This window comes from Chrysemys picta, chromosome 8 (genome assembly GCF_011386835.1).
Source record: "Chrysemys picta bellii isolate R12L10 chromosome 8, ASM1138683v2, whole genome shotgun sequence".
Lineage (NCBI taxonomy): Eukaryota > Metazoa > Chordata > Testudines > Emydidae > Chrysemys > Chrysemys picta.
In genome coordinates, this window is record NC_088798.1 from 3,822,504 (window position 1) to 3,850,029 (window position 27,526).

Genomic DNA, 27,526 nt, shown 5'->3' on the forward strand with positions numbered 1-27,526 from the left:
AGAATATCAGGGTTGGAAGGGACCTCAGGAGGTCATCTAGTCCAACCCCCTGCTCAAAGCAGGACCAATCCCCAAATCCCTACATGGCCCCCTCAAGGATTGAACTCCCAACCCTGCATTTAGCAGGCCAATGCTCAAACCCCAGTTCAGGGGCAGAGAATCATTGCGCCACATGGTTCCACTGAGATGGAGATTCAAGGACTGACCTGTTCTGCAGCTGAGTTGGTTTTAATGGTCCCATGCGGGGACTGCCGAGCTCCGGCTTCAGGGCTGTGAGCTGCCGTTGCTAGGCTGGTAACCGGGGGTGGTGCCAGCCCAGGGAGAGGAGCCGAGGAGCCAGGCCTATTAGCAACGGGAGGATTACCATGGCTGTGGCCTGTTTGTGTTTGGCCAAGTGGCCATTGGTAACAGGGTCACTGGCAGAACAAGAGGTTCCTAGCATTGAAGGGAGATGAGCTGGTTCGACAGTCAGAGCAACACAGGAGAGGGACAGGAACACACGGAGCAACAAGCCCCACTAAGCCATCTTGTAAGGACTCTTTATGGGGGAAATTGCCATCCAAGGGGTCTCCCTTAGAGAGCTGACAGCCTGGCAGGAGCCGGGGGGGGGCGAGGATGATGCCCGCTGCTTTCCAGACACCCCGAAACGAGAAAAACATCCCTGCTCGTTGTGTAGAAGGGCTGCCCAGGCAGGTGCACAGACAGTGCAGCCTTTGGGGATCCCAAAACAAAAGTACAGAAGAGAAAGTTGAATAAAACCTTTGCCCAGCCTAAGGGGCCACCTTAGGAGGAGCTTGAGGGACACAGTGTGGTTCCTCTGAATGCAAGCAGCTCACGAAGGGGAGTGATCCGGCCGTGCCATTTTCTGCCAAGGCCTGGATGTGACCGAACCGGATTCCCAAGAAGAGGACACCACACCCCCACTGAAACAAGCATCACAGGAATATTTTTGCAGAGCACCCAGGCTCCAAACAACACGTTCTGTTACACCCAGGCCACCTTGCTGCCTCCAATGCAGTGCATATTGAATTTCCCATTACCTAGTGCGACTTTGCAAAAAGGGTCATGAAAATTTACCAATCCCCATGTTTTTAGTGATGAAAACTTTGTACTTACCCATCCACACAAATGACTTGCCCTCGCTCAGGAGAACAACATTTTGTAAAGCTGGCACAGTGCAAAAAGATGCATCTGGAACAAAATCCCCCACTATCCATGTCTCATTTCTTTAGACCTCAGCTTCTTTAAGTCCTGCATCATAAATGGCATTTGATGTGATTAGTACCTACTGAGAAGTGCTGTTCTCCAACAGTCAGACATCTAGACTTTTTGTAAAGGAGAAGGGAGCACAGTAACCATCTCTGCACCATGGCATTTGCTGACATACCGAGTTAATGGGGAGATGTGATGAGTGGGAGAGGATAGGCTTCCCTTCCTTGTTTTAATGGGAATAGACTCGATCATTAGACATTTATAAATGATGCAACCGAAACACCCCTTTATTCCATCAGGCCTTTAACCTCCGCTGTAGCCCTGAGGCTGTTGATTCTGCGTACTTCATTAGGGGAACTAAGAAGCAGTTTTTATTTAGGAGAAGTTCCCCATGCCTTTATGTGGGCAGCTGCAGGCCCCTTGCTCTGCAGTTGCCTACAGCAATGCACAACACACTGAACTGGTTTTCAAAGCAAAGGAGGTAAATTAGGACGATTAACTGAGTTAAAGGGTCACTTCAGCAGTTGAGCTACAGCGGGAGAGTGGAAGTACAGTGAAGAACATATAGTAACAAAAAAATGATCTGCTGGCAAGGAGAATCACCAAGGTAAAACCTTCTTCATGTAGCTGACATGGCCTCAGATTCCTTTCCACGTTGGTGAACGTAAGAGTTCAATAGGAATCCAACCCTCCCTTTACAAATCCCCTCAATGTCTCTGGCAGACTGCCGCTCAGAGCTATACTGGTTGAGCTCCCCTGTAGATGTCCAATGTCATTCTTCATTGCCCTCTGCTAGATTTAACACCTCTTTGCAAAAGTTTGAGGGCCTGAAGACGACACGCTAAACACAGGGGAAAGCCTGCAAGAGCCTGGCCCTGCTGCCCCCCCTCTGTCCCCCTAGAAGTTAAAATTACAGCTATTCATGCATCCGACGAAGTGGGGATTCACCCACGAAAGCTCATTCTCCAATACGTCTGTTAGTCTAGAAGGTGCCACAGGACTCTGCTGCTTTTACAGCTATTCAGAACAAAATCTAGTCACTGCCCTGCAATGCCTCAGCTACTCTTTAGCAGGCTACAGAAGTCTGTATGATTGAGATCAGTACCAAGAGCTCTACAGAACTGTGAGCTTTTGACTCAGCTAATCAGTAGAAGGGGGCTTGTTGAGCCTGCCAAACTACCGTTTAGAGTCAACTCCCTCATCCCTCTGGAATGCTCAGTGCATCCCATCTTATTTACTTCAGACTAAGTTCTAAGGAGATATCTTTAGGTTTTGTGTACTGTACACAACAGCCCAAATCTTTCCTTGGAACAACACAGTAATTCATTTAAGAAGCCAAGGCCACTGGTGAGAAACCCAGCATCCTCTTCCAGTGGTTGGAATTCTTACTAAACTGCTATCCTTGTACCCCGTTGTATTTTGTATCTACCTCTGGCTAATGGGTTCCTGATCAGCCTAGAGCAGGGGTCTGCAACTTTTCAGAAGTGCTGTGCCGAGTCTTCATTTATTCACTCTAATTTAAGGTTTCGCGTGCCAGTAATACATATTAACGTTTTTAGAAGGTCTCTTTCTAGAAGTCTATAATATATAACTAAACTATTGTTGTATGTAAAGTAAATAAGGTTTTTAAAATGTTTAAGAAGCGTCATTTAAAATTAAATTAAAATGCAGAGCCCCCCGGACTGGTGGCCAGGACCCGGGCAGTGTGAGTGCCACTGAAAATCGGCACACGTGCCATAGGTTGCCTACCCCTGGCCTAAAGCCTGCAGTCTGGCTGCTGGGATGGCAAAGAAACTTTTCCCCCTAATGTCCCGCCCACTCGTCAGGAGCCTCATAGTTCCTAGGGTTGGGATGTCTGTTACTCTACTTACCCAGCTATTTTCTGGGTTCACCTTGCCTCTGATCCTCTACAGATGCCAGAGGCTCCCCCATCAGCAATTACAATATTTGTCCTTAATGGCCCAGCAATAGTGGAAATTATTCTGGGTGTCAGAACAGCTGTTGAGAGTGGGTGAAATTAAGTCAGTAAAAACAGAAGGAAAGCTATTCCTTGCTGTACCTTCTTTCCCTTTCCTCAAAGCGTAGCTGTCTAAGGCCTTGTCTACATGCCAAAATTGCAGCAGCTTAACTTAAATTGATTTTAAACAGGCTTAGCTAAATCATTGTAAAGAGAAGGTTACTCACTGTGTGCAATAACTGAGGTTCTTCAAGATGGTTGTCCCTGTGGGTGCTCCAATTTAGGTGTCTTGGCACCCTGCACTTCTAGTCGGAGACTTGTGGTAGCAATGTCCCAGTTGACCTCGCACACGCAGCCATTATCCAGTTCTTTCTCTACCCCAGAGGATCGAGCAGAAACTCTGAAGTAGAGGGGAGGAGGGTGGGTAGTGGAGCACCCCCAGAGATAACCATCTCCAAGAACCTCAGTTACTGCACAAGGTGAGTAAGCTTTTCTTCTTCAAGGAGTGTCCCTGTGGGTGCTCCACTTTAGGTGACTGAAGAGCAGTGCCCCTCAGTGGAGAGGAGGGGCTTCGGAGTTGGTGTATGTACGGTGAAGAGCACTGATCGTCCAGAGTGAGCGTCTGCAGCTGACTGCTGCTCCAGGGCATAGTGGTTGGTGAAAGTATGGGGCGATGCCCATGTAGCTGCTTTACAAATGTCAGTGATGGGTACATGTTTGAGAAAGGCTATGGATGTGGACATCGCACACACTCCACTAAGGCTAAGTCCAGAAGGAGCTTGCAGATTGTAATTTTGGTAACATAATTGGATACAGTTAGAGATCCATTTAGAAAGTCTCTGTTTGGAAATGGTTTGGCCTCTTGAGCGTTCTGTTGTGAATACGAATAGCTGGGAAGATTTTCTGAACGTTTTTGTTCTCTCTATATAGAACGCTAGCGCTCTACATAGGTCTAGCATATGAACGGACGCCTCCCTGTTGTTGGCATGTGGCTTGGGGAAGAATACAGGTAAGTAAATGGGTTTGTTGAGATGGAAGAGGGAGGCGACCTTGGGTATGAATTTAGGGTATGGGCGTAGGATGGACTCTGTCCTTGAGGAACGTGGTATAAGAGGGGTGTGCCATAGCGGTCGGGTCCCTTAATAGGGGTAAGTGTTCTCTATACCCTTGAGAAAACGTTTAGTCAGTGGATGGGTGAAAACAGTGAGTCCGTCCACCTTGTTGTGAAAGGTGGTGACGGCTGATAAGTGCACTCTGTGTGAGCTAGTCAAGAGGCCCGATTTTTTTTTTAGTGTCAATATGTAATCAAAGATAGTGGGTAATGGGACCAATCGTGAAATGATTTGCTTGTCTCTGCACCAGATGGAGAATCTATTCCACTTGTGTGCATATGTTTTTCATTTGGAGAGATGTCAGCTGATAAGTAGAATGCCTTGGACCTCCTTGGAAAAGCACGTTTCGAGTTCTGTCATCCCTGGATTAGCCAGGCCTTGAGACCAAGTGTTAGAACATTGGTGGGACGGAGGCGTCCTGTATCCTGGGTCAGTAGGTGAGGCAGGAGGGCAAGGATTCGTGATCTGACACGTGTAGGACACGACTCAACGGGGAGATTAGGGGGAAGGCGTACAGGAGCAGGGCCTCCCATTTGATAAGGAAGGTGTCTCAGAGTTGTGTCCCAGTCCCGCTCAGGAGCAGTATTGTGGGCATTTGGCATTGTGGGTCATGGCAAAAAGGTCTATTGAGGGGAATCCCAGTTGTCGGAATATAGTTGGCAGAATTTGTGGGTCTAGTTCCCACTTGTGCGTCTGTGAGAAGTTCCTGCTGTGGCCGTCTGCTGTGGCATTCTGGTTTCCAGGTAGGTAGGATGCCATGAGGTGTATGTTGTTGGAGATGCATTACTGCCAAAGGTGAACTGCTTCTGTGCAGAGCAGTTAAGATCATGCCCCTCCTTGGCGATTTATATAAAACAGTTGCCAAATTGTCCATGAGAATCTGGACAGTTTTGTTGTGGATCAGGGGGAGAAAGTGATGGCAGGTGTTTTGAACTGCTCGGAGCTCCAGTAGATTTATGTGGAGATTTGACTCCTCTAGGGACCATCAGCCCTAGATGATGATGTCGGCCAAGTGTGTCCCCCCCCATCCTACCAAAAGAGGCGTATGTGGTGATAGTGACTAATGGGGTTTCCCGTTGGAAGGGAACGCCTAAGCAGACGTTTGTTTTGTCCACTATGTGAGCGAGTCTTTCACTCTGCTGGGCATTGTAAGCCGTCTGTTGATCGAGTGTCTGAGGAATGTATACAGTGCGTAGCCAGGTTTGTAGACATCTCATATGCAGCCTGGCATGTTTCACAACAAACGTAGTTGCCGTCATGTGTCCGAGAAATTGTAGGCATGTTCTGGCGGACGTTTGTGGGCTTACTCTTACTGTCTTACTTGTCAAATGTCTGAAATGAGCCATCTTGATTATCACTACAAAAGTTTTTTCTCTCCTGCTGATAATTGCTCATCTTAATTAATTCGCCTCTTAGAGTGGATATGGCTACTTCCACCTTTTCATGTTCTGTATGTATATATATCTCCTTACTATATGTTCCATTCTATACATCTGAAGAAGTGGGCTGTAGCCCACGAAAGCTTATGCCCAAATAAATTCGTTAGTCTCTAAGGTGCCACAAGTACTCCTGTTCTTAATAATAATAATAACATATAGAGGTATACCTATCTCATAGAACTGGAAGGGACCTTGGAAAGGTCATTGAGTCCAGTCCCCTGCCTTCACTAGCAGGACCAAGTACTGTCCCTGACGGGTTTAGCAGGCCAATGCTCAAACCACTGAGCTATCCTTCTCCCGGGATTAGGTTTGTTAAGGCAAGAAACTGTGGTTGGGGTAGCCGTGCTGATGCTGTGACACAGTCGAGGTGTGCGCTTATGAAGTCTAGTTGTGGGGTTTGGGTCAGGGTGGATTTCTGTAGGTTGGTTTGTAACCCTAGGTTTGTAAATAGGGTTAAAGTGGTGTGAGTAGCGTGGACTGCCTTGTCTTATGTTGGTGCTTTTAGCAGGCAGTCATCTGGATAGGGGAATGTGGTCACACCTTGCCTGCGAGGATGTGCTACTATAACGGCCAATACTTTGAAAAATACTCTTGGAGCCGTGGCAAGGCCGAAAGGAAGTACCTTGTCTTGGTAGTGTAGGTTGCCCCGAGTGAATCGTAGGAATCTCCTGTGTGCTGGGTGGATAGTGACGTGAAAGTAAGCGTCCTGTAGGTCAAAGGCCAAGAGCCAGTCTCCTTTCTCCAATGCCAAAATTATGGCTGCTAGGGTTACCATCTTGAAGCGCTGTGTTCTCACAAACTTGTTCAGTTTGCGCAAGTCCAGAATGGGCCTCCATGCACCTGTTTTCTTCGGACTGAGGAAGTAATTTGAGTAGAATCCCAGACCCCTGTGCTGAACCAGTATTAGCTCCACAACACCTAATTGCAGGAGATGGTGTATTTCCTGCTGTAACAGGTACTCGTGAGATGGGTCCCTGAAGAGGGACGGGGAAGGGGGGTGGGTAGGTGGAATGGAAAGAAAGGGAATGGAACAGCCCTTCTGTATAATTTCCAGAACCACTTGTCTGAGGTGATGGTTCTCCAGACTGGGTAAAAGGGTGTAAAGCGGGCCCCAAATGGGCTGGAAATGAGAGGTGACTGGATTTAGAGAATGTGGGGCTCTCGTGTCCTCGACCAACACTCAAAACGTTTGTCTAGCAATGGATGGCTCACAGATGTAGACAACTGCTCCAGCATCTGATGGCGTCTCGTCTGGCACTGCTGCGGCGTTGGTCATAATGTCGTTGAGGCTGGGTGTATGGGGGAGGGCAGAATCGTTTGTTGTAGAACCTGCCATTTCTTTTTGTTTGCAGGAATATAGATTCCAAGTCTCTTTAGTGTCGCACAGGAGTCCTTCAGGGTGCGTAAGGAGACGTCCGTGCTGCCTGCAAACAATTTTTGCCCCTCAAAACGTAAGTCCTCTATTGTCGCCTGAACTTACCTGGAGAAGCCAGAGAGATGGAGCCATGAAGCCCTCCACATGACAATGGACGGGGCGATGGAATGAGCTGCCGTGTCAGCAGAATCCAGAGAAGCCTGCAGGGCCATTCTGGTGATGAGGAAACCTTCAGGTATATCGGCCTTATATTGTTCTTTTTTGTCAGCTGGGATATGCTCAATAAAAGGTGACATCTGAGAAAAAAATGTGTGTACTTGGCCGGTAACGCAGAATAGTTTGCTATACGAAACTGGAGGGTCGCCGACGAATAGGCTCTCCTGCCGAAGAGGCATTTCCAGTCTTTATCATAGGGGGTGGTTTTGGTCTGATGTTGCTTCCCCCCTTTGATTAACTGCCTCTACCACCAATGAGTTTGGGGTAGGCTGGGTAAACAAAAACTCAGCTCCTTTAGCCGGCACATAGTAGTACTTGTCAGATTGCTTACAAGAAGATGGGTCTGTGGCTGGAGTCTGCCATACGGTTTTTGCAAGGTCCATGATGGCAGCATTAATAGGATTGCCATCTTGGCTGACTAAGCAGCTTGCAATAGATCTGTCAGCTTATGTTGAGTCTCTGGTAACTCAGCAAGTGAGATGTCTAATGAATCAGCTATGCTTTTAAACAAATCCTGAAAGGATTTGAAGTAATTTCCCAACATGGGGGGAGGCGGCATTATTGTTTCGTCCAGAGACTAAGTTGGGATCTGGGTAGGTGGGAGGGTGTCACCCTCTGGCCTGTCAGCAGATTCTTCGGCTTTCTCCTCCAGCAGTTCTGGGGAAGCTGGAGCAGATGGCGGAGACGATCGCTGTGTCCTGGACCTGGATTGGAGAGCTGGATGGTCTGGGCTCTGTATAATGCCCAGGGGTCCCAGTATGCCCATTTCTGTCTCCACTTCCTCCTCTTCATCACTGGAGAGAAGAGGGGCCAAGCCAGCGGGTGTAGTGATAAAGCTTGGCCCCGACCTGGCTGGGGTGCTACCATTTCCAAAGAGCGGAGTTCCCAGGTGGAAGCAGTGAGTAGGTCCGCCTGGCTGACAAACTGTCCTGGTACCGGGAGGCTCGGTGCTGGCATTGCAGGCAAACTCAGGCTGGGAATCAGAGGGAGCATTGTCGGTGCCGCAGACTTGCCATATTGTATTGGTGAAGCAAGTGGCGCAATAGTCTTGGCTCTGTGCCTGAGGTTTCTGTTTCTCGGTGCTGAGCTAGGAGGCTTAGTTTTGCTGCTATAAGAGTGAGACCGCACAGGGACTTTTGCTCCTTGGGACGTCTCAGTACTGGACGGTCCCGGTGCCTTGTGGTCTGGCGCTCTGGGTGCTGTCGGTACTGGGGCAGTTTTTGCGGTCAGGGATCGCGTTTTGGAGGCAAATCCTGGTGGGCCAACGCGTGAGACCACTTTTTTGTGACTTTGGTAGGACCAGGGTCCTTAGCAGCCATTTTTGCAGAGGACCCCATCTCTGAGGCAGCTGCAGGTGAGGACTGGTCAGGTGGTGTTCTGGAGTCAGGGCCAGCGGAATCTCTCCATCATTAAAGGTTTTAATTAGAGGTTCCTGGCCTCTCTTGTCCACACTGAGTTTCTTGCAGTGGGGACACTGTTGGGTAACGTGCGTCTCCCACAGACAGACACACTGCGAGCGGCCGTCTGTCACTGGTATTGAAAGTCTGCAGGTCAGACAGTGCTTGAGACCTGGAGAACCAGGCATATCCAAGAGGTTAAGCTGAATAAAGAATGAGAAATAGTCCCGGTCTAATGCCTCTTCAGCGACTGCCTGCCTGAGGTGGAGAGAAAAAAGGGGAAAGTTTTTTTGCTTTTTTTTTTTTAATGTGAAAACAAAAGAAAATAAATGGAGAGATAAACGAGGAAAATACGCTGAGAAAAGGGCAGAGATTAAAGGAATATGAGAGCGGATAACGGTGCTGCTCTCGTTCTGACCGAAACCAAGGGCAGTAGAGAAGGAACTGGGTAATGGTTGGCTGCATTCACGGGGTAGCTGCTCAGAGTGGCGCAAGCCGGCTGCCACGCATGCACGGCCAACCGGGGCACTGCTACCACAAGTCTGCGACTAGAAGCGCAGGGCGCCAAGACACCAAAAGTGGAGCAACCACAGCGACACTCCTCGAAGAAGAGCGTGTTCCTAATAGACTTAAATAACCCTGCTGTAAACCAAAATAAAGTCCTACACAATCTTTCATGTCAGTTTAACAAAATGTGATAAAAAAATCACACCTTAAGTTAAACTGATACAGCTTTCATGTAGACAAATCCCAGGACTGTAGCTCTCAAATCACACCTAAAGGAACTGGTTGATTTGATATGTGATTTATAGACTTCCACTTTGTTTCAGAAAGCAGAGTCAGATGGACCCCACAAGACTGACTGCTAGATAATAGAGGTAAAAATGTTTTCTTTAGCCCCCCCCGCCGCCTTTATTAAATTATATCATTTTACTGTTAGTTTCAAAGCAACAATGTGAACCCACGGAGGCCCCAAAATTGAAAATTAATGCAGTTTAGGATACACTGGAAAATGTTATCTGGATTCTAAGTAGCTATTAAAAATGAATGAAAAGACCTACCATTGCACTGCTAAATGTATTAACATTTTACCATTTTCAGTCTGACCAGAAGCTATTTTAGTGGGATGTATTAAAAACCTAAGGTGAAATCTGGGCCCCTCTGAGGTCAATGGGAGTTCTGCCATTGATTTCAATGGGGCTAGAATTTCACCTTTAGTATACAGCTTCATCTGACTGATCTGCAACCACATTTAACAAGTTAACATTCCAGTTGACAGTTCCCAAAGTTACTAGCATACAAGCTGAAGTTAAAGGGACACTCAGAGTTTAGGCCATGGATAGATTAAACAGAAACTTTACAAACAAATAGAAATGTTTTCATGATTTTTTTAAAAAGATTTCAATTAAAAGAGCTTCATTTGGATTGAAAACAAACAACATCACTGCACTACAGCATGAGAAACTGGAAGTGAAAAATGACCAATCTAGCTTCATGGTCTATATTGTCTAAGTTGAGGGTGGGAGAGAGGGTGAGGAAAGCAAACTGCTTTTAATACTGTAGTAAAAATTAAATTGGATCTTTTTCTTTACATGAGTTTCAAAACAGTTAAGGGCTAACCACTATCCCTTCTAAAAAAGGAGTAGGTTAGCTATTGAATTATGAGCACCACAGAAAACAATGTTTTCAAAGTGGGAATAAACTGGAGGGGGGGGGGGGAGAGAAGGAGGGTTGGGGAGAACAAAGTGTTTATTTCCTGGTGCTATTAAAACCCCATAGTTTCATATTCATTTGAGGAAAGATTTCCTTCCATAAGAAAGACAACTAGAATTGGCAAACTGATGCAAAATATTTATTCCAAGTTAGTTATTTTTTGATGCAGTAGTTTTTTCCCCTCATACAGACTCAATGTGATAGTCACCTTTTTAAATCTGTAAATAATGTTATCAAAATAATCTTAATCTTTGAAATCTCACAAAAAATTTATATTTTACAATCCACCCTGAATATCAAGGCTGCAAGAAGAACACAAACAAGTCCTATGTCCAAATATTTTACAGCTGTACCCATAAAAGAAAACCACAAACGCCTGGTTAAGTGATGAAGCTCCCCGAGCCGCAAAAAAAAATAAAAAATAAAAAAAAAGTCATGTTATTAGCATTAATTTAACACAATTAGAACGTCAATAGCCATTTTGTCATTGACAATGATTGTTTTAGCACATTGTTACCGCGCAACATTATGTAATGCGGCGGCATTATTAGACGCTTGTTGTTGCAAAGATCAGTCAGTCACCTGTATCCTGCTTACAAGACTGAACTTGTGCATTGCCTGATGAGGGATTCTCATCATAAATTTGCTAGCTGCACAAACTTCTATTAAGCAGAAGGGCAAAACCAAAAGAAAAAGCTAAACAAGCCAATTTCTCTCTTCTTTGGGATACAATTATTTCCCTTGTGCATGAAGTATTCAACAACAAAAGAAAAACAGACTGGAGACAGAATAAACTCTGTTTAGTTTATACAACCCCAAACACATGTTGAACTATGAACTGAGTTTATTGGGTTGGTTTTGTTTGTTTTAAATGTTTTGTGCCCACTTTCAGGCATCGTCATCTGACGTTTCGCTGCTACTAGTTTCTGTGTCTGAGTCCTCCAACTCGGTCTTAAAAGTGCTTCTCCAGTGGGAGAACAGGCTGGAGCTACGGCCCTGAAGAAATCCATTCTTCCCAAATCCATTTCTTCTTAGCTACAAGGAAGAAACATAAATAGATAAAAAATTGTGAAGAGTCAGGGTCAGAGACAATATACATGTTTGTCAGTATATATATATTTTTCTAGTGGGGACAATATGTTTGTAAATTTTTCCCACTAGACAATCACTTTAAATCAATACACAAGTTCTATTTAGTTCTTTGTAATTCAGAACAACAGTCAAAGATGTGTGTGAAATCGGTGAGGAAGAAGCACCATCATTATGGCAAGAGCTGTACTATACCTGCTCTGATTTAAGTTGGAACTCTCTGAGCTCATCCTCAGTGAGGGGAAGGTAGTTCTCATCATTTTCAGGATACTCCTGCCATCCCATTGCTTTCAGTAACCTGAGTCATGAAAAAGGGGGTGAGGGGTTAAAAAGAATCAAAAAGGCAAATGGAAAAGTCAAATTTAACCAGGTGCATGATAAGGTGTGTGATTTTTCTACTCAACTACTACGATCCCTCCAGGAAGGGTTTTCTAGTTTTAGAAAACGCTATATAAATAATACTTTGCATTTAGACAGATAAGGAAGGTAAGAAAGAAGGCTAATGATTAACCCAGGGACACAGAGAAAGTATGTATGGCAGCCGAGAAAACATTAGAACTCAGAATTTCCTTATTCCTGGTGCCCTGATTAAACAGCTAGGTCACACTCCTCTTGCTCACACAACCAGAAGGCATATTTAGACATGCATGCAAGTATCTTCTTCCCACTTCTCATAGCTTTATAGAATTTGGGGCAATTTCTTATCAAATTAGCATACTGACAAAGCACAGCAGCATTCCAGGAAGAGTTGGGAGGAGAGATGTGGTGATATGTCATCAACCTCTGCACCCCCACATTTGGAAGTCCCTTCTGCAGATCAAGCAGAATAGCACTTGAGAGCCTGCCTGGCCACCTAGTGTGGGAAAGAGCTAAGCCAGGCAGCACTAAATGACTTATGGATGCAAAGCTAGAAGAGTGCTAGAGGGTTAATTACAGAACTTCTGTAAAATCTTGGCCCCATTGAGCTCAACGAGGCCAGAATTTCACCCCAATATTTTACTTTCTGCCAGCCCCAGTGCCATAAGAAAGCCACACCCCTGCAGCTCAGAATATGCAAGACACTTGTTTTCTGGAGAAGAGAATCTTCTAAGCACCTGCCTTTTCCTCACACAATGTGACAAAATGATTTGAGAGACATCTTCAGCACATGTTCTGCTGTTGCCTCACCTGTGTTCTGCTTCCAGTGAATGAGACAGGTTCTCCCCCTCCTCCATCAAAGGGAGAGAAAGGCCATTCTGATGGCAATTCTCTTCCCAGTTTTCCTTTGGTTCTGGTGTGCTGCTGCCCTCCATCTAAACGAAAAATGTAAGTCAAATCACATCATTGAGAGACTGATCCTTCATGCATACAGCACAGTTCGAGTCTTGAAGCTAGTGTTCTTGAGTGGATGACTCCAGAGAGAATAAAACCCTTTATCTTAAGTCAGTGCTTCAGAGCACGAGTTGGTAATAACAGAAAGCAGTTGCCATCAGACATTGGTGAAGTGAGAGGGGCAAAGTGAGAGTTTGGTGGGCTGCAGTTTAATTTTTAAGGGACAAATGTCCACACCACATTACCACCATTATGGATTCAGAGATGCCAAAGACACTATGCGCCATGGAGACTGCACTCTGACCCTCAGAGGTGCCCTTCTACATTAGGACAAACACTGGCAGAGCGAGGCACCGTCCTACCGGATGTGCAGAGCGTGTTCAATTTGCCAGGTCTGTCACGCCTGCACTTTCACCAGGGCCGAATTCATTTAAACTACTCTGGGTCCAGTGTAGATTTTCTCAGTGTACAGTTTGTTGAACAGAAAGTAAACGGAAGTTGCAGTCTTTTTAAACTATGCTACCAGAACTAAGCTATATAAATGGAGATGTCAGTCCTGCAATGATATTTAAAGAGTAAGCATTCTTCTAAAATATTGTTCCTTCCCATTTTTTAGAAAGCCCTCTTAGAATCCTGCCAATTCTAACCAAACGTTGCCCTTTTCCCTTTGCCATATATTTTCATTTTCTTCCTGCATTTCTTTAGGTCAGCGTTCTTCATTGCAAGGCCCGCGAGCCGGTGGCGGCTCCCAGTGACCCTAAGTGCGGCTCCCTAAGTTCCCTCTAAGCTGTGTGGCCGTGCAGCAGGCTATAAATAGCCACACAGCAGCTCTAAAGGGCAGCACAGCAGGGACCTAGAGAGGTAGGGGGTAGGTGGGAACTGTGAAGGGGAGCAAGCTGGGGCTTGCAGGGCTGCTGTGGGCCTCTCCCCTTCCCCTGGAGCTCTGTGCTGCCTGCCGGCAGGGGGGACAGAGGACCCCTTCCCCCAGAACTCCGTGCTGCCTGCTGGCAAGGAGAGAGACCTTCCCTGGAGCTATTTGCTGCCAGTCCTCTGGCCCCAGCCCTGGGGCAGCCTGCCTGCACCCCAAACTCCTCATCTCCAGCCCCACCCCAGAGCCCGCACCCCAACCCTCTGCCCCAGCCCTGAGCCCCCTCCCAACACCCCAAACCCCTCATCCCCAACTCCACCCTAGAGCCCTCACCCCAGCCAGAGGGATGAAAAGAAAAAGGAACAAACTGACCAACAAACATTTGGACGGCTTACTAGGATTGCGATGACAGATTACAAATACTGCATGAACAAAGTCGAGGAGGAACAGGCACCATTTCGCTCATCCAGTTTTTAAAGTAAGTTTTGCATTATTCTGCTTTTTAAAAGTTTACTCACATAGGTGCCTTTTTAATTCCATATATTTTCCTGGTTATTTTATAAAAGGAGTATTGTTTTATTGTACAAGTAGACTTCGTTTTAGTTGCACGAGTGGCTCTGTAACATTACATCATTAAGGAGTAGTAAGCATTGTGTAGTCGATGTGGCTCTCACATTGAAGGTTTTTTGCCAAAGTGGCCCCCACTTCAAAAATAGTGAAGAGCACTGCTTTAGGTTATGGCTTTTCTTTGTTTCCCATTCTGTACCGATATGGCAGCACAGATACAAGTGCTCGTTAATTAACAGCTACAGATGATCTAGCAGAGGCAACATGAGAGTTCAGAATGTTTGCGTTTAGGATCTACAATAAGTTACTTCTCTAACCCCATTCTGGAGAGGAGTTTTCCTAGGGAAAAATGTCAAGACATTTTAAAACAGATCAAAAATAAGAGGGCATTTTAAAATAGATAGTTGGCAGGAATGTACTCTGGCACATGGCAGCAGCCTAGAACGGAAGCCATTTGCAATTCTTTCTTGTGGCTACCGCTCAGGAAGCAGGATTTAAGCTACTACTGACCGTTGGGAATCTCCTGAGTTCCAGTCCCAGAAGCCTACATTTCTCTATCCAGAGAAGGATAAGTTCTACTCCCTACGTATGTGGCTAGTTGGCAGCCATGTTATCGCTGTGTAAATATGAAGCCACTATTTTTTTTTTTTTTTTAAACACACTGGTATAGTGTCTATTTGAAGTCCCTTAAAATATACAATTCCCAGGAAAGAAAAGTAGGCAGTCCTCTTACATCCTCCAACTTGTCACATTCTCTGTTCTCTGTGATCTCTCCATTCCTGTCATCTTTCAATGCCTTCAGGAATTCACTTTTCTTATCGGCGGTGCGACGCATCAGCTTAGTCAGACGCGAAGAGCTGATCTCGATGGGAGGGGTGGTGCTGGAAGGACTCTGGAGAAGTAAGGTGGAACATATTACAGAAGTTACCAAATACCAATTGAAGAAAAGCTGGGTTTGAGCCCTGATCAGGGTTTGTGTACACACCTTTTAGGACTGTATCTCCTGAGCTGACTGGCAATTTCCTACGAGTACTCAGTTCAGATTTCTACCAGAGAACTTGGCTGCACTGTTCCAAATCCACTCCCCTCCTCCTCACCAACCTGGAACGAATGTCTCCAACCAATTCTTTCTTTCTGCTGCTGCAACTGTTTCTTCATCTCCACTAACTCAGGCAGTCATGAATTTAACATGCTTGTTCTGCTCCTCACGTAATATGCTTCCTGGTAGTGTGAGCTACCTCACAGGCTCCCTGTCCGGTTAATTCCATCTCTGCTCTTGGAATGATCCAGGAATATACTGCTGAGTCCTGCCTATTAGCAAAATCATTCCCCCAACTCCTGTTCTCTGTGCCAAATAAAAGGTCTATCCCATTAAATTAAACAAAACTGATCTCCTGAGGTCTTCAGTAGTATTTATGACATGTGGTGGTATTCAATAATATGGCAGCTAGCTTTCAATTAGTTAACCTGTTTCATTTTTATAGGTGGGATTTACAGTGGATTCTAGCCTCCTGACTTCCCCTCTGCTCCGAGTATTTGTCTGTTGTATTCATGTCTGGCGGTCCTTGCAGAAGACAGGAATCCTATTCTCATTAGTCTGGACTCTCCACTGAAAGGAGAGGTCACAATAACACATCAAAATCTCATAAACAAAACAATCCCTTTCCTTCACATAAATTGTGAAAGGAGGGAAGGAGAAATCAAAGCATGTAAGAGAACAGAACAGGTGCATACTGAAATAGTTCCTCATTGCAGGAGTTGGAAGAGCCTTGCAGCACCATTTTAGATTTTTTCTTGGCACTGAAGTGCTGCCTACTGACACAATCCTTAGGACGCCAAAGAAAACTACTCTGCAAAATATGCGTATGGTACAGCATACAATCCCTCTGAGCAGAAAAAAAGGCAAAGAAAAGGGATCTCAAAATATTCAGCTGCTTGGATTCCTTGTTCCTAAATTACACATAATGCTAAGATGAAATGAACCTCTCCTGGAGAAGTGTAGACTATAAACACTGGCATCAGACAGTAACATTCGCCAGGCAATTATTCCAAATATCACCTAGTACAGCACTGAGAGGAGCAAACAGGTGATTGTGAAACTTTCACAGCCAATCTGAGTGACTGTCAGGATAAAATGAAACCCGGAGTAGTATTTAAAATTCTTAGTGTGCTCATTAGTTTGACTGTACAAGTGACAGACTATAGACAAAGAAAGTCTGACATTTCTAGTAGACTGGAATACCCATTTAACGTGACAGCCAATAAAACACTCAAGCTCCATGCTAGAACAGCCCTTTTCAAAGACACCTATACAGAAATGCCAACATACCAAGAGCTCAATTTTACAAATTTTAAGGGATGAGAAAAGCAGCTGTAACAAGTGATAAAATTCTCAAATTCTCCACCTTAACTTTGACTACACAAAGCTTTCAACAGATTTACAATAAAAAAACCAATATAAGTGCACATTGCTTATTTATTTATTTATTTTACAATCATCCTTCCCACACTGCCTCTTCTAAGTCAGAAAGGAAAGACAGGTGTACGGGTCCTGGAGGTATCTGAACCAGGAGATCTCATATGAGAGAGTTAGGCCTGATATGCTGAAGAAAGGAGTTTTAACAATGTCAAGTTCATTTTCAGTACTTTGCCTTTAAGACTGTAGAATATTCTCCGAGGGGAAAACAGTGAAGAGCCATCCCTTAGCTTTTAAAAGCAGACTGCATAAAGGGAAGAATCTTACACTAATCCTCAGGGAGATCTAGGAGGACTCTATGGTAATGTCAGTATTTCTACTTTTACAGAGCTTCTCATTTTCAGAACATTTTACAAGTATTAACTGATCACTCTTCAACACCTCTGTAAAGGTGGTTATTATTGCCATTATAAAGACAGAGAAAGAAGCAGAGATTAAATTACTTCCCCCAGGTCAGTGGCAGAGGTGAGATTAAAATTCATGGGTCCCAGTCCTGTGTTTAGACTAAGATTGTCAAACAATTTTTTTAAAAGAAGCATGTGAAATAAAAGTCTAGGCATTACAGTTCAGTTGTAGCTTGGACAAACTTAAATGATTTCCAGTTTAACTGGATATAGCTACTGATGTTATGGAACACAGGATGGAGTGACTTTCAGATGAGTTTCTTCTATTAATTTACTAACCACTCAGACAATGCTGGTGGAAGTTCAACACAGAGTGAAACTTTCATAGCTTTAAGTATTACTAGTCTCTGTAGAAAGACTGAATTACAGGCTCTCTCTCTCTTGAGTGTCAGATTAATACCCTACAAACCTACATCCTTGCTGGCCAGAGACTGACAGCAAAAGCTGCCTAGGACAACAAATTACAGAGGCTATATGCAGTATTTATTGTACTGGATAACAAGTGCATTTAACTTTGTTTGGTATTACTTACCTGAAGGTGGAAGCTTATCTGAATTATGTATTTATGTTCCAGTAGTGCCCAAAGTGTGCTAGGTGTTGTATAGACATAAGGGAAAACAAAGTCCCTGCCCCAATGGGCTTACAATCTAAAACAACAAAGAGGTAGGGTGAGGGGAAAGAATACAACATAAAAGCAAAGTTGTCAAGGAGATGACTGGCAATTTTGTTATTTCCATGGGGGTTTTTTTATTACATAAAAACCAGAACTACTCATCTATATACCCATTATTAGTGGGCTATTTCCTAATTTGGAAACCTCAGTTTTGTGTTTTGCACAGAATTGTCTCTCATGATCAAAAGAATATCCCAGTACCTTACACTGAAAGCGTAGGGCATGGATAGTCAACAGGCAGACCGCAGGTTAAATCTGGACCGCCAGACACTTTTGAACATACCGCTAAATCTTTTTTATTTACTTATCAGTATTGTTATTGTGGTGTGAAAAATGTACCTCTGGAATCTGGACCTTGACCAAGATATTTGGACATTGACCAAGAAATAACTGACTACCCCAGTGTAGGGGTTCAAAAATGGCGAAAGTTCAGAATGAGTAAAAAAAAAAAAAAAAAAATCTATACAAACTTTAATATCCACAAAGATGACAAAACCTTCCCAGGAATACTTCTGATCTCAAAACAAAAGGTTAAGAGAGAGAGCAGCCTCACACAAGAAGGATTCTCAGTTTTGTAATAGCAACATTTCTGCCGAATATGCAGGGGGGCATTCATCTCTGGATGAGTAAATACATCACCACTGTTTATTAAAACTAAAGAACAGTGTCAAGATACGACTTGTTTAACTTCTTCCACCATTCCAGATTATTTAAACTGAAAATTTAAAGATACAGAAAATCATGGCCAAGCAGTGACTAGCAATTGTGGGTGTGTCAATTTTTGCTACCCAATTGACTCCTTAAAGAGAGCAGATTTTCATAGGATGGGAATGTGGTACTCTAAGATCAGATCCCTTTTACGTATCAAGCAGAGCACCCAAAAATGGAGACACTATCACTAGTCATTTCTTAAAATCTTGTCTAATTTTTCCATGATTTATATTGTTTACCCTTTGGTACTTTACTTAGTTTGGACACAAACAGACCAGTTTAATTTTCTGGTTTTTACACACTAACACAGGGGTCGGCAACCTCTGGCACGCGGCTCGCCAGGGTAAGCACTCTGGTGAGCCGGGCCAGTTTATTTACCTGCCGCGTCCGCAGGTTCAGCCGATCATGGCTCCACTGGCCGCGGTTCACCGCCCCAGGCCAATGGGGGCTGCGGAAAGGGCGGACAGCGCATCCCTCGGCCCACGCACGAACCCAAAGCCATAGTGTTTTACTTCCCAACAGTGCAGGGGAAGTTTTAATGTAAAATTGTTTAAAATTCATGGAAATGCTTCATTATTAGGGTCCGCTGTTAGCTATTTTTTTGCCCAAACCCAGCATTTTGGATGTAAACTATTTGGAAAGCAAGTCCCTTTTAGAGTCATATCACCTACACAAATAAAGGGCAGAAAAGGCTATCATGAACAGACTGCTGAAATGCTAGTAAATTTAAGTCCAAAGAATTTTCCAGACACTTAATCTATAAATTAAGACAACCTTGTAGATGAATACTGGGGTACATCCGCCACCATCAACACTGACAAATAACACAATAGCTGAAGAGGAACGGTACACACATCTGTACATCCCAAACCTTTTGAACTGTTCCCAAAGCTCACCACATGCATTGCTAGTAAAGAGCTGTGAGCTGGAAGAGCAAGAACACAAGACAATCTAGCACCCTATTTTAAAGAGTGGTATGGAAATCAGGTCTTGTATGGTGTAAATTCTGGTGCGCACTAGCGTGCCATGCACTAATGGGCCTGTGTAAACCCTGCTAGCACTGAATCATAGAATCATATGACTGGAAGGGACCTCAAGAGATCTTCTAGTCCAGCACCCTGCACTCAAGGCAGGACTATGTATTATGTAGACCATCCCTGTCAGGTGATTGTCTAACCTGCTCTTAAAAACCTCCAATGACATTGCTCTAAGAGTTCCCTAGTGTGTGTTAATATAGTCCCCCATTTTAAACTCTTTTGAAACGTATTCATGTGGGGAACTTTTAGTGTGCACCAGCAGGGTCCACATGATCTAGTTAGTGTGAGACACTAACACACTAGAATTTACACACACACACACACACACACACACACGTGTACTAAGGGTATGTCTTTGCTAGCAATGTTGAAGTGCTGCCGCAGCAGCGCTTTAATGTGTCCGTGTAGTCACGGCACCAGCTGTAAAAAAACCTCATCTCCACGAGGGGAGTAGCTGCTAGCGCTGGGAATGTTGGCTCCCAGTGCTGGTGCACTGTCTACACTGCCACTTGACCATGCTGAAACTTGCAGCACTCAGGGGGCTGTTTTTTCACATGACTGAGTAAGGAAGTTGCAGCGCTGTAAAGTGGCAGTGTAGACAAGGCCTAAGGCGTTGTGTAGAGAAGCCCCTCAGCGTTTAACTTTCAGTTCACAGCTCTCACACAGCAGGGCTGGCGTCTGCACTCTGGTAATGCAGCTGATGGTTTGGACATTGTTTCTGGGCATGCCCAGTTTAGTTCCTATGATGCTCTTAAAATGTAAAAGCAACCCTACCTTGTATGATGGTGATGAAATTACAGCAGATCTAGCCAAAATCTGCTGGCAGCACACTTTACATCAAGATAGACAGACAGACTTCCAAGAGCATTCCCATGAATGTACAAGGGAACTTAGCTCAACATGCAAAGACCATACAAGTGATTGAGTACTCTTCAAGTGTTCAGAGCTGTGTAATACGAATAGAAGAGCTCTCATGGTACTTAAATTATAGAAAGCAACATTAGTTGGAAAAGGTCCAGTTCTATCCCCAACCCAACCCCTTACCTCTTTGGGAGAGTGGTGAGAACTGAGCCACTCGCCAGTACCGCTGTTTGGTTACAGACACCGGACTGGTAAAGGCAGAGTCACGGCTGGAGGAAAGCGAGCCTGGTTTATGTTCACTTCTGTTAGCTTTCCATGGACTTGGCTATATTGAAGAGAACACAATACACTAGACAGTAATGGTACGGCACAAGAATGGGTTGCTTGCAAGTGGTAAAAAAAAATCAAAGCAACATCAAATTGACTTAATAAGGTGTCTGATTAATTGAACAAATTATCTTCTCCTGCTCCAAAAAATGGCCTCAAATCCCCCTTTCATCTTAATCCTGAGAATCCCCCATTCCTGCCCTGCTGAACCACCCTGCCCACATAAATACCCTCTAACTGCTTCACAGCTATCACTCTTCTAGCAAAGGATTGGTTGGGACTATTATAAACAATTGAATGCTCCATCATTAGTTGGAGGAGTCACCATTGAGAGATGCAATGTATCACACAACTGCTCCCAGCACAGGAAGTGAGACCGTAATAAAATTCAAATTCTTACACAGTGCTAAATACACCACCACTCAACAGGAGCTTCCTCTGGCCATGGGGAAGAAGCTTTAAGGCATGAATGCAAGACAGGAATTCCCCATGTTGCAAGGAAGATACTCCTAATCCCCCCCCATGGAAGGGTAAAGGAACAAAAGTTTGATTGTACCCTGCTGTTTAACAAGACACAGAAGTCAATGGATACACTAAAAATCCAGACAAGAAGCCCAAAACTTACCGAGTGAGAAGCCAGGTTACTGGAGTATGGAAGCATGTAAACCAGCCCATTTTCTAAGCCAATTCACATGTAACTACTCAGAGTAGGGCAGGGGTCGGCAATGTTTGGCACGCGGCTCGCCAGGGTAAGCACCCTGGGGGGCCGGGCCAGTTTTATTTACCTGCTGACGCGGGAGGTTTGGGCGATCGCGGCCCCGGTTTGGGGGGCAGGTTTGGCCGCGGTTCGCCGTCCCGGGTCAATGGGGGCAGCGGGAAGCCGCGGCCAGCACATCGCTCGCTCCGCTTCTCGCCGCCCCCATTGGCCTGGGACGGCGAACCGCGGCCAGTGGGGGCCGCGATCGGCCGAACCCGCCACGTCAGCAGGTATAATAAAACTGGCCCGGCCCGCCAGGGTGCTTACCCTGGCGAGCTGCGTGCCAAATGTTCCCGACCCCTGGAGTAGGGCAACTTCACCCAACTAGTATCCACCATCAGGATATATCTGCAACTATTATTTGATGGCCAAGCAATAATTGCAGTTGCAGAAAGCTGCTTCATGATAAATGTCTTCTACTTGGAAAAGTATCATCTTGGACCTCTCAGCCACTAAGGACAAACTGTGCAACAACGATCCCCAAATGAGAGAGATGGCACGAAGCAGCACAGGAACAAGACAGCTGAGGAATATTTAATTTATTTATTTTTTCTAAAAAATTTACAGCTTCATTTTAACTATTCTGAATTTCTGATATCAATGCTCATCCAGGATATATCTGGGATTTAAAGGCTTGGTCTACACGGGTTGGGGGGGGGGGGGGGAGAAGAGAAGGAATCGATTCAGATCACTCGCTCTGGTGGCGTTCCGGAGTCGACGGTGACCGCGTTTGGGGATCGATATATCGCGGCTTAACGAGACGCGATATATCGATCCCGGATAAATCGATTGCTACCCGCCGATACGCCGGGTAGTGAAGACGTGCCCTAAGTTAAATAGGAGTCTAAAATGGATAATGTACTTTGTAAAAAAGGACAGCAGAGGCCACTGTTTCTCTGTATTTCCTCATTTGTTTCCTTGATGTATTTTTCTTCCTTCTTATATTTTGCTGACTCTTCACCCTTACTCCCCGCACTGGTAAAAACCGAATCCCTCTCCCCATTCCCTAATCAGAAGGGATACGATGCTGGAGGTGGACAACCATCGATTTGCCACTCAAAGCTGAGGAGAGAGAAGCCTGGGCTGGCACACCGAGGCCGCAGCCCTACTACACCTTTGACTTTTACAATGTCCAGCTCCGTTAGCAGCCTCACAAAGAAGGGCAGGAAAGATTTTCGGGGAGCCGCCAGTAGCTTTATTTGCTATGCAGCAATATGCTTGCAGTGAGTCAGGGGAAGTTGCATCAACCTGGGGTCCTGCACCTTCCCTCTCCCACATCGATCACCTCCTCTGGCTTCGGCTCCCCTCTCATTGACTAGTCTGATGCCTCCCCCACAGGTTAGAAACTGATTTCGATTGTAAACTTCCTGGGGTAGAGCTTGTGCCTTCATTTCTGTCTAACTAGAGCAGGGGTCGGCAACCTTTCAGAAGTGGTGTGCCGCGTCTTCATTTATTCACTCTGATTTAAGGTTTCGCGTGCCAGTCATACATTTTAATGTGTTTAGAAGGTCTCTTTCTATAAGTCTATAATATATAACTAAACTATTGTTGTATGTAAAGTAAATAAGGTTTTTAAAATGTTTAAGAAGCGTCATTTAAAATTAAATTAAAATGCAGAGCCCCCCCGGACCGGTGGCCAGGACCCCGGCAGTGTGAGTGCCACTGAAAATCAGCTTGTGTGCCGCGTTCGGCACGCGTGCCATAGGTTGCCTACCCCTGAACTAGAGCATACTTCTTGCACTATCATATTTAATTTACAGTAATCTCTTAAATAGGAACCTCTGAAAATGGCAGTCACATCAAAATGTCAATTTTTGCTCAAGAACCTGAAGGCACAATTCTCCGGTTAGTATTAACTATGAGGAGTTTCTGTATGGAAGAGCATAAGCAGATTCAAAGTACATAGAACACTCATTCCCCGCTCCAAAAACCCCAACACTGGTGAAATGGATTTCCACCTTTTTCACAGCTTATATTTCACATCAAGTTCCTCTCAAACTCCCAAAAGCCAAATGTAAATTGCCACAACACCCCACTGGTGAGGCACAACACTAAATCTGGGGGGTGGGCGTTAGATTGTAAGCTGCTGGGGACAGAGATCATATTTGTGTTTTGTGTTTGTACAGCACCTAGCACAGCGAAAAGACCTAGTCGTAGACCAAGAGCCAGGCACTACAATAATACAAATACTTGGAATGCTCACAATGACACTGAGACCCATTGGTGCCAACAGGTTCATTGTTCTTTACAAGCAACTACTGTCAGACCTGACAAACTCACTACATCTAATATACCACTTTCAACAGTATTTATTAACGATGGGTAGCATGTGAGGTCTGTATTAAAAGCTCTTAATTATCAATACTCATTGCAAGGTGTGTACACAGTTAATATTTAAGGAATAACCTAACTACACCTCTACCCCCGATATAACGTGACCCGATATAACATGAATTTGGATATAATGTGGTAAAGCAGTGCTCCGGGGGGGGGGGGGGGGGGGGGGGGCTGGGGGGGAGGGAGGGCGGCGCTGCGCTGCGCACTCCGGCGGATCAAAGCAAGTTCAATACAACGCGGTTTCACCTATAATGTGGTAACATTTTTGGCTCCCAAGGACAGCGTTATATCGGGGTAGAGGTGTATATTGATAACTATGCCTTATGGTCCCGGAGTAAAAGTGTCACCAGGGAATCGTGTTTTGGTGATGGCCCATTCAAGCACAAGGTGTCCTCACCCCTCCCTGGTCAGCTGGTGATGTAATGCAAGGTTCAATTGTCTACCCTTGTCCATCCCAGAACAGTTGGAAAACTATCAAAGCCAACTGCAAACAATCAAAACCACTTGGAGTAAAAAGGAACAGTGAAACAGACAGGGAATCACTGGACTGTGAATAAAGACAAAAGACAGACTCAGTATATCAAAGGGTGGAGAAAGTCACACTGAATCCATTCACTGAGGAGACATCTTGTTGAGTATGGGGGTGTTAAGTGAAAGATTGGATTTTGGTTCCTGAGAAGCCAGTAAGCTCTGCAACAGACTGAATGATGTGGGGGAAACTGACTTTGTTAGATAGGAAAGGTAACTATTAAGTGTAGGCCCTAGTTTGTATTTTATGATTTTGTTTTGTATTGTAACCATTAGTTTCCATCACATACTTGTTTCTAGTGGAATTTATACACTCATACTAACCCAAAAGAAGGTTTATATAAGTGTTCAGTTCTATGCGTTATACAGGAGCTGTGATTTAAGGTAAAGCCGGTAAACTGGGGTACACTGTTCCTTTGGGAGCAGAGAATCCGGGATTTCCATGAGTAGCCAGTGTCGGGGCAGGATATCACAGAAGAACATTTCAAGGGGACTGGGGTTCATATTCTGTTAACCTGCAAGTCAAAGACGGAGCTACCCTAGCTCAGAGCGTGCTTGAGTGGCTGACAGGCCAGCAGTGTTAGAGAACTGACACTCAGCTACCAGAGGCGAGACTCCCTCTCACTGGAGGCAGGAGGTAACAAGGTGACACAATCCTGGGTACCCTGAACACTCATCTTTGTATCATTCTGCACAGACTATTATGGCTGTCCCCTGCTGAAACAGGATGCTCAGTGGCTGCTAATGATTATTCATATGGCTTCCACCATGGGGCAATTCAGGTAGAAACCCAAAGAAAAGTTCTTCTTGCTATTTTTGGGGGTGGGGGTGGGGTGGGAGAAGGTGTAAGAATGGAATAAGCAGTCTAGTGATTAGAAGGTCAACGGAGACAGCACTTCTGGGTTACGTTTATAGGCGTGACACCAAAGCCGTGTCTACACTATGTGGGCTACAGCACCACATCTATGCTGCTGTACCCCATAGTGTAGATGAATCACACACTGACAGAAAAGGTTTTTGCCCTCACTCTAGGAATTCTACCTCCCTGAGCAGTGGTCAGTTGACCTCACTATGTCTACCCCATGGTTTAAAGCCAGCAGAGTGGTGATGCTCAGGGATGGGAATTTTTCACTCCCCTAAGCAATGTAGTTATGTTGCTCTATTTTTAGGGTAGACCAGGTCTAACACAGTTTGACCTTGGGCGATTAATTTATCTGTGTCAGTTTATCCACCTGAGAAATAGGAACCTGTGGTACTCGTTGCCAGATGTTGAAGGCCAAAACTATAATGGGAATCAAAAAAGAATTGGATAAGTTCATGGAGGATAGATCCATCAATGGCTATTAGCCAAGATGGTCAAGGATGCAACCCCACACTCTGGTTATCCCTAGCCTCTGACTGCCAGAAGGTGGGAGTGGTCGACAGGGGATGATCCATTGGCCAATGTTGGAAGCATACTGGGTTAGATGGGTCGTTGGCCTGACCCAGTTTGGACGTTCTTAAGTTGGAATAAACTCCTTTCAGTGCCGCTGAGAATGTTTTAACACCATTTAGCGCTACTATAGCATTTTCCATTCCGTTGTGCCAGTGGTAGCTTTTCTAGTCATACAGGTCTACAGAGCCTTATGGATATAACCCACCCACCCACATTGCTGCACTTTTGAAAAAACAGATTTCAGAGTAGCAGCCGTGTTAATCTGTATCTGCAAAAAGACAGGAGTACTTGTGGCAACTTCGAGACTAACAAATTTGAAAAAACAGTTACTGAACAGGATAGTAACTATTGTTCTTTGAGATGCGTTGCACACGTTCATGCCATTCTTGGTGTCAGTGTGCCCTGTATACAGCTGTCAGAAACATTTCCCCGCAGCAGGACCCATGGGGTGGCTCAAGCTCCCACTGCTGCCCTGTACCACTGTGTGCAGGTATAAAGGGCAGAGCCATCCCCAGGGCCCCCCAGTTCCTTCTTGCGGAACTCCAATGCAGAGGGGCAGAAGAGGGTGGGTTACAGAATGGACATATACAACAGGCTAGTAACTGTTTTCTTCTTTGAGTGACTCAAGCCGTAAGAACAGGAAGTGGGATAGGAGTCTATTTCAACAAAGCCTAAAGAACAACTCGTCCAACTCTAGTATTGTCTCTGGAGTCTTAAGCCATAGCATAGCGGGAGGCAAACGTGTGGACAGAGAACCAGGCTGCCACTCGACTAGTGTACGCAACTGGAACTTGTGCCAGAAAGGCTGCTGAGGCCAACTGCAACCGCCTTGAATGAGCTGAGACTCCGTCAGGTGGAGTGACATTAGCTAAGTCACAACACGTGTGTATACAGGATGCGACCCAGGAAGAACTTCTCTGGGTGGAGACTGAATGGCTTCTTACTCTGTCTGCCATTGCTATGAACAGATTGGAGGATTTATAGAAGAGCCTGGTTCTGTCTAGGTAAACTGCTAAGGCTCTCCTGACGTTTAAGCCTTGATATGCAAACACTGTTCATCCCTGTTCGTATGTAGCTTTGGGTAATATGGTCACATTGTCTGACTGATAAGGAAAGAAGAAACCACCTTTGAAACAAACTTTGGATGAGGATGCAGGTGAACTTTGTCCTTAAAAAAGATCTTGTATGGATGCCCCAAAATTAATGCCTGTAGCTCCCCTACTCTTCTGGGAGAGGTAATGGTCACCAAAAATGTCACCTTCATTGACAGATGCAGCAGAGAGGAGATAGCCAATGGCTCAAATGGGGAACCCGTAAGTCTTTACAATACTAAGGCCTGGTCTACACTAGGGACCTATACGCATTACCACCATAGAAACAGCAAATGATTTCTAAACTGGCTAAGTAACTTTACAGACGTTACTTCTGCTTCCTCTGAATACTACAGGAATAAGGCAAGGGGTACACTACTAGCCAATTAACCCACATCTTTGGCCACAGAAGTCAATTTAGACACAAAATCACCCACACTGACATGTCCTACTGCAATTTTAATAAGATCAAGGATTCACAGAATGAAAAGGAAAACTGGGATGTCAAAATGCTGATTTTGACAAGTAGGTTTAGTTGTCCAGTTTATGTACCACAATCACACTGCTGCTTTACATCAGCCAAACCAATTGCTTAATTTCCCCAAGTGCTCTTCTAAAATTCCATCAATCAAG

The 27,526-nt window shown here is 45.0% G+C and overlaps 2 protein-coding genes across 4 annotated transcripts in view; both read right to left on the bottom strand.

The window, feature by feature from the left end:
• CCDC17 (coiled-coil domain containing 17) overlaps positions 1-406 on the bottom strand; it is a 40,035-nt gene extending 39,629 nt beyond the window's left edge. For 2 of the 3 annotated variants that reach the window (XM_065553730.1, XM_065553731.1), the window contains exon 1: positions 207-333. The gene's annotated coding sequence lies outside the window, so the exon portion shown is untranslated. Of the gene's footprint in view, positions 1-206 lie in introns of all 3 variants that reach the window. The other variant, XM_024103961.3, reaches the window with a different exon arrangement.
• A 10,132-nt stretch (positions 407-10,538) lies between these two features.
• Positions 10,539-27,526, bottom strand: part of GPBP1L1 (GC-rich promoter binding protein 1 like 1) — a 49,662-nt gene continuing 32,674 nt past the window's right edge. The window contains 6 exon segments of the mRNA XM_065553745.1: positions 10,539-11,456; positions 11,706-11,808; positions 12,678-12,802; positions 14,990-15,146; positions 20,602-20,647; positions 20,650-20,743. Coding sequence (XP_065409817.1) covers positions 11,310-11,456; positions 11,706-11,808; positions 12,678-12,802; positions 14,990-15,146; positions 20,602-20,647; positions 20,650-20,743 — 672 coding nt within the window. The 3' untranslated portion in view covers positions 10,539-11,309.